The sequence below is a fragment of the Colobus angolensis genome, unplaced genomic scaffold (genome assembly GCF_000951035.1).
Source record: "Colobus angolensis palliatus isolate OR3802 unplaced genomic scaffold, Cang.pa_1.0 Scaffold33, whole genome shotgun sequence".
In the NCBI taxonomy this organism is placed as follows: domain Eukaryota; kingdom Metazoa; phylum Chordata; class Mammalia; order Primates; family Cercopithecidae; genus Colobus; species Colobus angolensis.
In genome coordinates, this window is record NW_012116599.1 from 6,447,820 (window position 1) to 6,463,105 (window position 15,286).

At 47.4% G+C, this 15,286-nt stretch overlaps 1 protein-coding gene across 1 annotated transcript in view; it reads right to left on the reverse strand.

Annotated features, from left to right (window-relative positions):
• The window catches only part of COL4A4 (collagen, type IV, alpha 4), a 138,893-nt gene continuing 123,607 nt past the window's right edge, over nucleotides 1–15,286 (reverse strand). Inside the window, exons 41-45 of the mRNA XM_011952037.1 lie at nucleotides 14,073–14,198; nucleotides 4,945–5,061; nucleotides 3,066–3,254; nucleotides 861–1,147; nucleotides 1–432 (exon numbers count right to left, since the gene is read on the reverse strand). Coding sequence (XP_011807427.1) covers nucleotides 169–432; nucleotides 861–1,147; nucleotides 3,066–3,254; nucleotides 4,945–5,061; nucleotides 14,073–14,198 — 983 coding nt within the window. The 3' untranslated portion in view covers nucleotides 1–168. The remainder of the gene's footprint in view (nucleotides 433–860; nucleotides 1,148–3,065; nucleotides 3,255–4,944; nucleotides 5,062–14,072; nucleotides 14,199–15,286) is intronic.

Below are 15,286 nucleotides of genomic sequence, written 5' to 3' on the forward strand. Positions count from 1 at the left end.
GGTTAATGTGTAAAGGAACCAGAGGACTCTGGGAATAACCACGACAAAACAGAAGGAACTACTGAAAGAGAGTCCAAAATGAGCACCATGGCGTCTCTTAGCACAGTTTAGGAAGTCAGCCCCCTAGGAAGTTCCTCTTGGCCACGTGTTGGTGAATTTCGCATTCTCTTAGCTATACTTCACACAGACCTGGCACCGGCTGATTTTCTGGCGTTGGGCCTGGCTTTCTTTTAAGGTGTCTGGTGCTGGAGCAGGGGAAAACTGCAAGTCTGCTTTCACTGTTGTCAGCCAGAAGCTATACTCATTTGCAAAAAAGTGGCAAGTTCCCTGCCGGCCTTGGCATTCAAGGAACGGTGCTGCTCTGAAATCTTCCAGGCAGCTGCCGGGTGACATGAGGGCCTGCCCTCCTCCTTGGTCCCCAGCTCCTGTGTGCTACCCAGAAAACAAGAGAGAATTAGGGCTCAGACACACACAGACAACACCAGACCCAGTCAGGGACACACCCAGGTTTGGGTCTGATCTTAACATTTTTTCCTTAGATTATTCTATAAAGAACAAAATACAAGCTGCTGAAAAGGAGCCGTAGTCAGCGTGGTGAGTATGCACACAAATTGGCTCCAGTTTCACCGGTGGCTGAAGCAAATTCATCTTCTAAATTCTACCCATGTGATCAAAATCAATCCCAGTGTTTTTAAAAGATAATGGCCCTGCATCCCAACAGACTATGGTTTGCAACAGCCTCTGTGACCTTATGTCCTAAGTGCAGAGTGCTCCGAACTACTGTCCAATCCAGACAGAAAGGACGGGAGAAGGTGTTAGGAAACGGTGAATGTGCCAGGGTTCAAGGGCACGGGACTCACCATCAGGAATGAATACCCAATCCAGAGGCTCCTCCAGGTCTGCGGACATGGGGGGATGGACTGGTCCTGGCTGTGCACCGCCACCGCCTGGGCTGGGGCCTCGCATACCGCACAGCGGCTGACATAGGGGCGGATCGCCTCTTCAGAGAGTGGCATCATGGGGAGGGGTGCAGCGCTGGCCAGCCAGTAGGATCTGTCGTTTCTCTGGGCATAGTGGCACACCTGGTGGATGTTGCAGTAGGCAAAGGGCAGCGTGCTAAACACAGGAAGGCAAGACCCTGCCAGACCTTGGGAAGGAAGAAGAGACAGCTGGTGTCCAAGCACCCCATGCAGGTGTTCCCAAACCCTTCCTTCCTCCATCTGGCCTTTGCAGATACGTGTTCTGGAATCTGGAGGCCCTCGCCAAAGCCTACTTCTGTGGTGGGGAAGCCATTTCTGACACCTCCCTGGTCCTGTGGGCCAGCCCTCATCCCCTCATCCCTCACTCATGAGCCAAGCAGGGGGGCAGGTGCTGGACGTGAGCGCCGAGCACATCTCTGCGTTCAGGAAGCTCATGGCCTAGCGGGGAACTGGATGAGCAAACAAGCAATGAAAATATAGCACAACAAGCCCTAAGAATGAGAAGTGTAGGGTTTTGGGACCTCAGGGAAGGATAACTGGAATATGTGATTTTAAGTTAGGACTTGAAATATGAAAAGGATTTAGCCAGGCTTGGAGATGGTGGTAGTGACTACTCAAAAGAGAGATACAGCGTCAGAGGGGGCCGGAGATAGGGGAGCGTGGAGCTCAGAGAACTCAGACATGTTCAGTGCAGGGAATGTGAGGAGAGGGTGTCTGTATTGTCTGTCTGTCTCAGGGGTGTCCAGTGATAAATCAGACCATTGGATGTAGCCTTTGTCAATCTCATTAAGGAGTTTGGACTTTATCCCAAGAGTTCTGCAGAGTTTTAAGATACGTGCTCTGGTTAGACCAAGGGGGAAGACGCAAGACTGATGATACAAACACCAGGCAGGAAAGAAATTGATGGCAGAGGGAGAGGAGGAGAGAAGGAAACTGATTCAGGATATTAAACATCACTTCCTCCTTTCTCCTGTGCTCCAAGAAACTGGCCCCTTGTGATGGGAAAAGCCATGCCAAACCCAAGGGAGAAATGCAGGGGATGTATAAGTAGTTGCCACACCAGGTTTGCACTCTTTGACCACCCTATTAACAGCTGGGGTCACTGCCTACTGAGAGCAATGGCAAGCACCTCACCGTCAACTGTCCCCGTCAGCATATCCTTCCTGCACCTTCCATTCTAACCATGATTTTCTTGGAAAGACAGTGTTTCCCAACAGCCAGGTACTTAAGCCTTTGACGTAAAATCAGTCCCTGCAGCTTGCAAATTTACTATTGAAAATTGACAAGGGCTGGGTGCGTTGGCTCACACCTGTAATCCCAGCACTATGGGAGGCCAAGGTGGGCAGATCACCTGAGGTCAGGTATTCGAGACCAACCTAGCCAACATGGCAAAGAAATACAAAAATTACCCAGGCATAGTGGCACAAGCCTGTAGTCTCAGCTACTCAGGAGGCTGAGGCAGGAGAATCGCTTGAACCCTGGAGGCGGAGGTTGCAGTGAGCCAAGATCGTGCCACTGCACTCACTCCCGCCTGGGCAGCAGAGCAAGGCTCCATCTCAAAAAAGAAAAGAAAGGAAAAGAAAATTGACAAAGAGCACCAAGAGATGACCCTCAAAGTAAACTTCTGTAATTTAAGAACAAATTGTAGTAGGGTAGGGAGTTGATGCTGGCAAGTGCTGTAACATAACCATCAGGGTGCTGTGGCTGCACCATTTTACATATAAGTACAGGAACTGACCACATTCTGGCTAATTTATATTTAGAAGCAAAAAGTACATTTGATAACAGAGTTACATTTAACTTACTGAGGAAGAATCATTTTTATAACACTAATAATATACTTATTAGCCAGATAATATACTTATTATAGCCAGATAATAATTATAGCCAGAATGAGCTTCTTTGATACTTCATAGGATCATAAGTTTAAAGGATTAGCTGAGAATGAGCATGCTAGTGTTTTTTTAAAAAAGTCAGAATAATCCCATATAAGATTAGTGATCATTTAAGGTGTTGATGAATCAGTAAAATTAATCCCAAATTTTACTCTTCAGGCAATGGACATGGGTGATCCTGTATCCATACCAAGGTCTTGATTGTGAGCTTTCTCCTGCCCTTCCAGGTATAACAGACTATACCCAGTCCAGAGCCTGGGCATGCCCAGGGGGCAGGTGGGCTCCTGGTCTGTCTGACTGTGGAGAACCAGTAGGAAGCCACTGAGGTATCCAGCGCCAAACCCTTTGGGCCCAGGATCCCCAGTGGGACCAGGAGGCCCTGGAGGAACAAAGAAAAAAAAAACGAAGGCAGGTTAGGGGGTTCAGTTTAACAAATACATTAAGCACCTCTGTTCTGGCACTGTGCTAAGCACTCAGGGAGCAGAGGGGAGCATGACTCAGCCCAGCCTCGCCTTCTGGAATGTACACAGTTACACAGCCAAGGTACACACAACTCAGTCAGCAAGTATTTGTTCCAAGCAACTCCTAGGTGCCTGGGCTACATTAGCATAAAGACAAAAAACAGAGAAAATTCCCTGCCCTCCTAGAGCTTGCATTACACTTGAGGAAGAGAAATAAGAAACAATAAGCATAACAAAAGGTAAGTTATGAAATACGCTAGGAAGAAAAGAACGAGGACAGTGTAATGACACACCGCAAGTGTGGACTCCCCAGACTGAACTGCAGAGCAGGGGCTCCTCAAAGTCGGTCTTTCTTACACCTCCCAGACCTCTTCCCTGGTTCCAGCATATTGTCAGCTTCATTCTCAGAAGGGCAAAGGCTTGGGATCCACATCTACAAGTGTGGCTCTCTTCTTTGAGAAGAGAGGGAAATGCAAGGAAGGCCTCATTCTAGCATTGTTGTTGGCAGATGGGAAATCAACAGTTCTAGAGAACGTGAGCAGGGTCTGTATCCTCCAGCACCTCTAAGGCGCTGAACTATTGAAGAAGGCCGGGAGCTGTTTCTAATTACCAAGAGCAAAAGGTGAAGTTAGACATTGAAACCAAAAGGTATTTTGTTTTTGTGTTCTACTCTTGCTTCTGCAAGACTGGTAGGTTCTCCCCGTCTACACTGTCAACCAGAGATGACAAAGCAGTACCCTGTGGACTGAATCAGGCCTGCTCATGTGTTTTGACCTGTAAGGATTTTACAAGTTGATATTTTGAACTTGAAAAGAGCAGAGTGTAGGCCCACATTTCCGTAGACTATAATTGGCTGGAGCTGAGCTGCAGCTTTTAGCCAAAGCTCCATTCTGCTACAGACCCCACCCAGCCCTCCTCATTCATTTCTACCCACTACTAACCTGGTACAGGAGTTTGCACCCCTGGCCAGGTACTCTCTGGGGATGGGATTGTGTCTTGTGCTCTTTGGATCCATGTGCCTAACGAGCTTCCTGGCGCATTGTTTCACACTTCTATTCTGAAGAGTCCTAGCTCCCCTTTCCCAACACCACTTCCCCCCCACCCCACCTTTTTTTTTTTTTTTTAAGAAAGAGCCTTGTTTCCTACATCAGTGTACTAATAGTTATATGATAAGATGATGTGAACTCAGGAAACCAGGCAATTCGGCCACTTACAGAGGGTGAGCACACACACATCATCCCTAAGGTCTTCATCACAGCCTCTCAGGGGTGACCCCACGGCCACCAGGCCGACAGTCCCTTCATGACCTTGGAAAGTGAACCGCAGAAATGGCCAAGACTTCGATGATGATGTATAGCAGTTTGGGAAAATACTGAATAGGATGCAGGGCCTTGTCTAGGTTTTATGATGGTTTAGCATCAGTTAGATCATAGGAGATGCATCCCACTCTGTTCTCATTGCTTCTGTCTCTGATACCTGGTGAGTCGGCATCTAAGGCAAATGATCTGAATAGGATCCCGTTTGGAAAGCCACTTGAGAGGTCAGAGATTTTGTATACAACTCTAAGATTTACAGTGTCAGAGAAAAGAGGAGAGACTGAAACTCTACCTGGTCCTCCGGGATAGCCGTCTTCTCCTGTGTCACCTTTACGTCCGGGAGGCCCAGGAGACCCAGGAATGCCATCCATACCCCTCCTGCCATCCAGCCCAGGCTCTCCTTTGCACCCTGCACAAAAGTTTATGATGCTGGTGGTGAAAGCAACCATGACACCTGCTAGCATTTACCGTGCCTATACCATGTGCCCGCCCCAGGCTTCCTTCCCACTTTGGCTGCATGCATCAGCTCCTTTAGTCTTTGCGATGATATGAAGTTGGCATTTTACGATCGCCGCTTGCAGTTGGGGTAACTGAGGCTCTGAGAGGTCAAATAATTTGCTTAGGGGCTGGGCCAGGATTTGAAGCCAGACCAGGGAGATGCTGAGAGACAGGTTTTCACATTTTCTTCATAGTCTTGTATATTTGACTTAAAAAAAAAAAAAAAAACTATTGAACATGTATGGCATTTATAATAAATATGTTCCTTAATAATGATTGTTTAAAAGCCTAGATGGAGAAATGAATGAAATTTAACTGGTTTCATTTGGGGTCACGTTAAATCTGGAGCATGATAGGTGCACCAATTTTTAAAAAAAGCTTTTTACTGAGTGTTTACAATGTGCTAGGTACGATGTTCATCCCTGCATGTGGATTGTCCGGTTCAGTCTTGCCAGCAGCCATATGACTAGGTACTCATACCAGTGAAGAGACTGGGGCTCATAAAGGTCACAGAGCCAGTCACATGTGGAGAGGAAACTTGGGCCCAAGGGGATGAAGTGCAATGGCCATCAAGCACCAGACCCTGCCCCTGACAAGCTGCAGAGCTCTGGATATAACCTGGGGGACTTGGCCGCAGTTGGGTTAATCCTTGAGGGGTTCTCTAAGTATGCAGTTACTTTTTTGTCAAGGCCTCAATTCATTAGCCACCATCTCCCTTCAGTCAAGGGAGCACACACAATAATTGTCTTTGGGCGAGTCTATTACTATTACACCTAATTTCCTGAATTACTAGCCTTCTCCAGATTTCCAGTCTCTACTTATTATTCTATTCTCTTTCTATTCATTCTCTCTCTCTCTGCTACAGAGTAGCCTGGTATGGGCTGATCTGTGTACCCCCAAATTTCATATGTTGAAGTCCTAGCCCCCATATCTCAGAATGTGACTGTATTTGGAGACAGTACCTTTAAGGAGGTGATTCTGTTCAAATGAGGCTGTTAGGCTGGGCCCTAATCCAGGCTGACTAGTCTCCTTATGCAAGGAGAAAATTTGGACAGGGAAAGCGACCCCGGGGATCCATGTCCCTGGAATGGCACAGAGGAGAGGCCATGTGAGGACACAGGAAGATGGTGGCATCCGCAAGCCACAGAGGGAGGCCTTGGGAGAAACCAGCCCTGTCGTGGCTCCTTGATCTTGAATTTCTGCATCTAGAACTGCCTGTTGTTTAAGCCACCATGTCGGTGATACTTTGTTGTGGCGGCCCGAGCAGACCAACACATAGCCTAAAATCAAACATTAAGTCAAAGGGGCTTGCTTAAGTGGCTGTCACTCTTGTCTCCGCCCTCCAGTGACTGGGGGATGATGACAAAGCTGAGGATGCCAGTCAACTGAGGAATTCATGGAGCCTCCCTCCCCTATCCTACTAAGGGACAGCCTTGCCTGATAACCATTAAATGAGTCTGTTAACACAGACTCTGACCGAAACCCTCTGCCCTTAAAGCAGCAACCCTGTCATGAAAAGGATGCATGGAGGGTTAAGGAGGTTTGACTTGGTGTTGCAAGCTACCAGGAATCAAAGATTTCCCACACAGGCCCCTCCCTGTCCCTCAGTGGCCCCAGGTGAGGCCCTGACTGTGCGTCCACACATAGTAGAGTAGCTAACTTGCCTAGAGCAGCCCTGGACTCTAATCTTCCTCCTCCAATCCACCTGAGCAACATCAATAGGAAACACAGGACTAAACAGCACAATGACACAGTCACTACTGCTCCTGAGAACAGAAGCCCAAAGACATTCTGCAACACTGGCTCACACTTTGGTAGAAATCAGTATCTGCCTTGGTAGGTCTGTGGTGGGGCCTGAGAATCTGCATTTCTAGAAGTCTCCAGGTGATGCTGATGCTGCCAGTCCCAGGAACCACACTTCGAGAACAAATGCTATAGATGATTTAACTTTAAAACTCTTTCCGGTGATGACCTTAGTGGCATATTTTGAAAATCCTACATTTCTGCCTATTCTTGAAACCAGAAATTCTACTCAGGAAATTTAGTTTAAAGAAACAACAATAATAGCAAACACACGTACTGTTTATTCTGTGTCAGGTCATGTTCTAAGTGCTTTTTATGTTAGTGAATCCACATAATCCTCACAATCAGCCCTTCTTACAGATCAGGAAACTGAGTCATGGGTTATGTGGTAAAGCCAGAGTTATGAACACATGTCATCTATTTCCAGAATCTCTACTCTTTTTTTTTTTTTTTCCAGATGGAGTCTCGCTCTATCGCCCTGGCTGGAGTAGAGTGGCAGTATCTCAGCTCACTGCAGCCTCTGCCTTCCAGATTCAAGCGATTCTCCTGCCTCCCCAAAAGGCTAAAGGTACAGCCTCCCGAGTAGCTGGGACTACAGGCACGTGCCACCATGCCAGGTTTTTTTTTTTTTTTTTTTTTTTTGAGATGGAGTCTCACTCTATTGGCCATGCTGGAGTGCAGTGGCATGACCTCAGCTCACTGCAACCTCCGCCTCTCAGGTTCAAGCAATTCTCCTGCCTCAGAGCTGGGACTACAGGTGCACGCCACCACACCCAGCTAATTTTTTTGTGATTTTAGTAGAGATTGGGTTTCACCATGTTGGCCAGGCTGGTCTCGAACTCCTGACCTCAGGTGATCTGCCCACCTCAGTCTCCCATAGTACTGGGATTATAGGCGTGACCCACCACGCCCGGCCCTTATTTCAGGAACCTCTGTTCTTATCCATTACACTGTTTCTTCATGATAATCAGGGATGCACATACGTAAGATATCATTACCAGTTGCTTATCATAGTGAGAAAGTGGAAACTCCTTAAATCAGAGTAGTTACTGGACTAGCAGCAGCAGTGGCAGCACCTGGGAACGTGCTAGAAATAAAGACTCTCAGAGCCCTCTCCTTACCTAACAAATCAGGTCTAGGGTGGGCCCCAACGAGCTGCGTTTTAACAAGCTCTTCACGGATTCTGATGGTCCATGAAGCTCAAGAACCAAAGCCTTAAATGTTCCTTGTGACGCCCCCTCCCTACCCCCAGGTTCAGCTCCCCTTTTAGAAATTCCCACATTACCCCTTGTTAACACTCAACACTTCTGAACTGACTCGCTCCATGTCTTCATTTTCTGCTAGCTTGTGGCTCCAAAAAGCAGGGCCTTGTTGGATTAACTTATTTCTAGCAGAGCAGCTGGCAGCAAACCAATCAATAATTGGTGAAGGTACTGGTTAAATAAATTGTGGCACAATCAGATAAGGCAATGTTCCTCAGCTACTACAGATAATATTGTAGGAAAATATGTAATGACATAGAAGTAAGGTTAAGAACAGTTGGCCAAAGAGTCTGCCTAGGATGATCATGCGGCAATAAAACTAGAAAAATACCCAGGCAATTGTGTCTTTTAAAAGTGTGTTTAGGTTTTTTTTGTTGTTTTGTTTTGTTTTTTTGAGACAGAGTCTCGCTCTGTCACCCAGGCTGGAGTGCAGTGGCACGATCTCGGTTCACTGCAAGCTCCGCCTCCCGGGTTCACGCCATTCTCCTGCCTCAGCCTCCTGAGTAGCTGGGACTACAGGCGCCCGCCACCACGCCCGGCTAATTTTTTGTATTTTTAGTAGAGACGGGGTTTCACTGTGTTAGCCAGGATGGTCTCCATCTCCTGACCTCGTGATCCACCTCCGCCTCGGCCGCCCAAAGTGCTGGGATTACAGGCATGAACCACCATGCCCGGCCAAAGTGTGTTTAGTTTTAAGTTACCTTTTTTTTTCTTTTGTAATAAAGTTTTTTTTTTCCCCTTCACCAAATGCCTCCCCTACAGGCTAAAGGTGCATCTCCCATCTCCTGCCACATCCCTCCCTACGTAAATGGTCTTCAACATTGGATGGTTCTGCACCGCTGCCCCCCACCCTCCAGCAGACACTTGGCAATATCTGGAGGCACTTTTGATCCTCAAATGGAGGAAGAGGTCATTACTGGCATCTAGTAGGATAGGGGCGAGAGATGCTGCTCGACATCCTAGAATCCACCAAACAGCCCTCCAGGATAAAGAATGATGGGGCCCCAAATGTCAGCAGCACTGAGGTTGAGAAACCGCTCCACACAGTAGGCTACATCCAAGAGTCACGTATTCATTCACCAAATGTTTACCAAACACCCTCCATGACCCAGGCCTGTGTGTGGATATCACACTGAATACAACAATATCCTGTCCTCAAGCTTCTTACAGTCTCTAGAACAGTGGTTGGCAAATTACAGCCTGTGGGCCATTTACTGCCCATTTTAGTAACCCCAGTTACAGTGGAACCCATGCATTCATTTACGTGTTATCTACCGCTATGCTGCAGCAACAGGGTTGAGTGGTTGCAGCAAAGATCATCTGACTCCAAAGCCGAAGCAGGGGAATGAAGTGCTCGGGTGATGAGGTAGATGTCTCACTTCCCTGCCCTCGGTTCCACATGCCCCACTGCTTGTAAAATTGTGTCCTCAGACTGTCTGCCTGAGAGTGTCCCCTTCTTCTTCCATCCCTACGACCAGCTGGTCTCTCCCCTCCATGCCCTGTGCTGGTTGAGCTACACTCAGTGTAGACATCTCAGCGTCCGATATGCTCCTGTTATGCTTTTGTACTCCCAGGATTAGAAACTGATTATTTCAGTGTCCTGGACTGCATGCTGTATGTGGTTACCATTCAGTAGGTGAGAAAGGACACATCCCCTCCTCTCCATCTGGGTGAGAGGAGCCCTGCCCTTCCTGGTGACCGGGCAGAAACCTCCTCTTCCCGGGGTGGCACTGCTGGTGGCATCTGGAACTCCACCACCTTCCAAGAGAGTATCAGTTATCTTGGAAGGAACACGGGGCCCCAACAGTGAGCTCAGAGCATTCCTTTCTCCGTCCCACCCGATAAGATGATTCCAGCGTGCAATATATTGAAGAAAGGGCTGCCCTAGTGCGTATGGGTGAGGAGTTCCCCCTTCCACTGAACCGGCAGCAGCAGGCATTCCTCCTGATGTACAGACTCATGGTGAGATCACTGAGGATCTGGGAAAAAGAAGCCTGACACCAGATGTTATCACGTGGGCTTTACTCCTTTTAGGGTGAGGCAGAGAGAAATTGTCAGGCGGAAGACATTTCCCGAGAAACAGGAAGGAAGGCTCTTCTTAACCCGAGTTCTATGTTCAGAGCTTTCTACGTTATGGACTTGCTCCCTACCTGGAACTAGTTTTAGAGAATAAAACTAAACATCAAAAAAACCCTCCAGTGTTAGATGGATGACCTCCTGAGAGGGCAAGTGTTGCCTTGAAGAGAAACACAACAGGGTGTGGGAACGTCCATTAGGCAGGAACAGTTCAAAACAAAACGGATAACACTTTTGAGTCCACTGAAGGAAGCTTCAGCCTTTGAGGGCCGCCCTGGAAGGAAAAGGTGTAGATCAAAGAGATCCGTGTGTAGAAGAGCGTTAGGCCTCCCGTGGTGGAGAACTCCTAATGGACCCACTTCATGGTGGCTGTCATCCACACACACTGGGGAGGAAAGAGCCAGAAGTGTGTTCATTTTTATGTAAGTCTCAGCTGCAGCACATGGTTACAAAATCAGTTAAGTGACGAAAGATAATACTTTTTAATATTTTTTTTACCTTTGATTTTAGGTTCAGGGGTACATGTGAAGGTTTGTTACATAGGAAAACTCATGTCATGGAGGTTTGTTGTACAGATTATTTCATCACCCAGGAATTAAGCCCAGTACTCAGTAGTTATCTTTTTTGTCTGCTTGAGGGTGGCAGGGAGGAGGAGGGAGAGGAGCAGAAAAGAGAAGCTTTGGAAGGGAAAACAGGAAGATACCAACAATGTCATTTTAAGTGAACATTGTTCTTTCTAGTGGCAGCCGTTTCTTTATGGCAGCTGTTTCTTTATGGCACTCGATCTTGAGGGTGGTATATATGGTGGTGGTGTATAAGCCCTACCTTTCCTTAAAGCTATGCTCAAATACCAGCTCTTGCTGGAGTCCTAGCAGTCCTGCAGTTCTCCACACTGGAATTAACCTCTGCCCATCCCATTCTCCCAATACCCTTGACTTGCAACTCTTTTTTTTGGCTTTGTTTTGTTTTTGTTTTAGACGGAGTTTCGCTCTTGTTGCCCAGGCTGGAGTGGTATATATGGCTCCTCACACCCTGCTGAAAAAAATGCCTTCAAGAAACACTGGAGAACGAGCAACATGGCCTGCAGATGGCCCAGGTCAGCCAGGGCTGGCCATTAGGCCCTTAGAATAGACCTATCACTCTTTAGTAACTGGACAGGATGGCCAATACAGCCAGTGTGGCCAATGGGCCATAGACAAGGCTGAGGAATACATGGCGGGGAAGTGAGGTCCTTTGTAACAGGAACCCAGAGGCTCCTATCAGAGAAGAGGGGACCCAGAAGAAAGTAAGGGCTTGGGAGTGGGTGCACAGGACAAAAAGGAGCCCCAGGGAAGCTGGGTCACATGGTAAGAACATAGGAAGAGAAGGCAATGCTTCACCAGAAAGACGGGGCACTTTGTAAAAAACATCATAATCATGTAGATGGCAGAGAGGTGGCCTTGGAGTGTCCTCGCTTCCAGCAGGCAGGGTCAGTGGCTCCAATGAAGAGAGGGCACAGGAACCCAGAGAAGACCCTCCTGTGGCCACGTGCAGCTGATGAGCCCATGCAGCCCTAAGTCAGGAGGAATTAGACATCACAGGCGAGCACACCTGGGCCACATAAGCACTAGACCCTCTTTCAGAAGCTCATAGTCCATGGAGAGAGAATCTTGTTCTTGTTCATGTCAGAGATAACTATCATGTTCAAGGGTAAAGAACTGACCCGCTCACATATTTTTCTCTTCCCAGTTACTTTCTTTGGTTATTTTGCAAAGCCACCACAGTGGGTGACCCCAGCCACCCCTCTCACCTCAGTTTTGATGTTGAGGTGGAGCATTGCGTTTCAACCTGCTATAGTCACTTCGGGGGCATTGAAAAATGCTGACATTCAGGCTCTGCCACCTTCCACATTCTATTAGTCTGAGATGAGGCCCAGGCACCAATAATCTTTCAAGATCCTCCAGGTGATTTTAACCTGCAGCTAGTCTTGTGTTGCTAAAATGGTTCTACTCTTAGCTGAATCTTTAAGGAGTGCATTCATATAATAGTCAGGGCGTCTCAAATTTGAATATGTATGCCACTATTTGGGGGACCTTGTTAAAATGCAGATTCTGATTCTGTAGGTCTGGGGCAGACCCGAGTTGCTGCTGGTTGCTGAACCAGGACCACAGTTACAGTAACAAAGATGTTGCTGACTCCTAGATGCCTGGTTATTAGGCCAATCAGGCTGTGCTCCTGCCATCTCCCTGTTGAACAATTCTGGCTCCTCAACTTGCAACTCTTTTTTTTTGTTGTTTTGTTTTAGATGGAGTTTTGCTCTTGTTGCCCAGGCTGGAGTTCAGTGGTGCAATCTCAGCTTACGGCAACCTCTGCCTCCCGGGTTCAAGCAATTCTCCTGCCTCAGCCTCCCAAGCAGCTGGGATTACAGGCATCCGCCACCACGCCCGGCTAATTTTGTATTTTAAGTAGAGACAGGGTTTCACCATGTTGGCCAGGCTAGTCTCAAACTCCTGACCTCAGGTGATCCACCCACCTTGACCTCCCAAAGTGCTGGGATTACAGGCATGAGCCACCGCGCCCGGCCTGCATCTCCTTTTTAACATGAATTGTGTAATAATCTACCATTACTTTAAGTTATTTATATTCTATTTGTTTCATGGGATTATGAGACCCTGGAGGGGGAAAACACATCTTATTCATCTTTGTATCACTCACACCACGTAGTAGCATACTTCACAAAGAGTAGAGGGAGTCTGGAAGTACTTACTGAATTGAATTTGCAGAACCCAGTTACAGGTCACATCTTTGACCTGGAAGTTATTTTTATAAGTTGGAGCGACCCAGCTCTGGATATTGCAAATATGTACCTAACAAGGCAGCTTGGTTTTAAAACAAGGTTGAGTGACCAGTAATACCGACTGACAGAACTTTATCCATGCAAGGAGTATCAAGAAAGATGAGTTAAGTAACGACTGGCCCAATTCCCAGTTCTCACGGGCCATTAAAAGAAGTTGCTACAACCAACACCCAAATAACCTGGTGCACAAACACAGATGCAATGCAACAAACACACACAACGAAAACCCCACATTAATTTGAGGAAGGCTCCAGGGCTGTTTTGGCAACCACCTAAGAACCAGTCTGACTCCTGTTGAGAGGGACATCTCTTGAGCACTTAACTTCTTGGTTTTGAGGAACCAGAAGAAAAACAAACGGTGCAAGATTCAGCTCTGCCTCCAATTCCTGTGTCCCTGAACCAAAAAGAGCCCAAATCACAGTGGGGCCATGGGGGGTGAAAGGAAAGAGAACACCCTGGTTCCTGTAATCCCAGCACTTTGGGAGGCCAAGGCAGGAGGATCGTAAGGTCAGGAGATGGAGACCGTTCTGGCTAACACGGTGAAACCCCATCTCCACTAAAAATACAAAAAATTAGCCGGGTGTGGTGGCAGGCGCCTGTAGTCCCAGCTACGTGGGAGGCTGAGGCAGGAGAATGGCGAGAACCCGGGAGGCGGAGCTTGCAGTGAGCCGAGATGGCGCCACTGCACTCCGGCCTGGGCAAAAGAGTGAGACTCCATCTCAAAAATAAAATAAAATAAAATAAAAAAATAGAAGGGATATGTGGATCCAGTTAGCCTATGATTGATGTACTTTGGATCAAGGTAGAAACAAATTACAAGGGAAAGACATGTTTTCTTCTCACTAGTTATTAATCTCCATATCAAAAGCTACAAAATAAAACATCTAGAATTTCATTTCAGCAATATACAGTGAAAATAATGAACAATCAGCATGCGGCTCATACCTGGTCCTGGCGGGCCTCTCATTCCAGGGAGTCCCATGGCTCCTTCTGGTCCTCTCAGGCCTGGCACCCCAGGAAGCCCTGGGATTCGGGGACAGTCATCCGCATCTGCAGGTGGCCCCGGTTCACCTGAAATTGGAATTACTGCTTGTGTAATGGATGCACACAGGCTTATGAACAAGCTCCTTCTACAGTCTCTGGTTAAACTTGGACTTCTGACACTATGCTGAAATTCAGTCCACATTTAGTATAAATTTCAGTATAAATGTTTGTAAAGGTTCAACAATCCAGTATAAGTTCCAAGAAGGCAGGAATTTGTCTTGTTTCATGGAGGGTGCATGAAAAACTTCCAGCATGTCGGACTGACGGAATGAGTGAATGGAGTATCAGAGGAAGCAGAAGGATGAAACAGTGAAGGTTGGATGATGCAGCAATGTGATGACCCTCACAGGATTACCCAATCTCTGGGCCATGTTTTACTGGAGTAGCAGCCACAGGTGGCATTGCAAGAGGGACTGGTGGGTTCCTAAAGCTCAGCTTCATGTGTCCCTGAGTCCTTACCCTACACTGCAGCGCCACATGGGTTTCCACAGTGTCCGTCACTCACATAGAATTTCAGGATTGCTAGAGGCTCAGAAGCAGTGACTTTCAACCCTGAGTGAACGTTGGACTTATCCAGGGGAGTCGTGGAAATATACCGATGCCTGGGTCCCACTCCCAGAAATACTGGTTTACTTGATAATAGGATGTGGCCTGAGCAGTGTCCTCATCATTGGCTGCATAATAAACTTAGCTGGTGAGCTTTTCAAATGTACTTATTAACACTGGGGCCCCATCTAGACTAATTAAATAGGAATTTCTGGGGGTGGAACCTGGGTGACAGTAGTTTTTTGTTTGTTTGTTTAACTCCCCTGTGATTCCAGGGTCCATTACGGCTGAAAAGCACCGTTGTAAAGCTATAACTCTGACTGTAGCACCTCAGAATCATGTCGCTAGTTTGTTAGAAACCAGAGTTCCTGAGTCAGGAGGTCTGAAGTGGGGGCCATGTACATTTCTAACATGTTCCCAGGGAGGCTGATGGCGTTGATCTGGGAATCTCACTTTGAAAAACACAGGCTGGGCACGGTGACTCACACCTGTAATCCTAGCACTTTGGGAAGCCGAGGCGGGTGGATCACTTGAGATCAGGAGTTTGAGACCAGCCTGGCCAATATGGT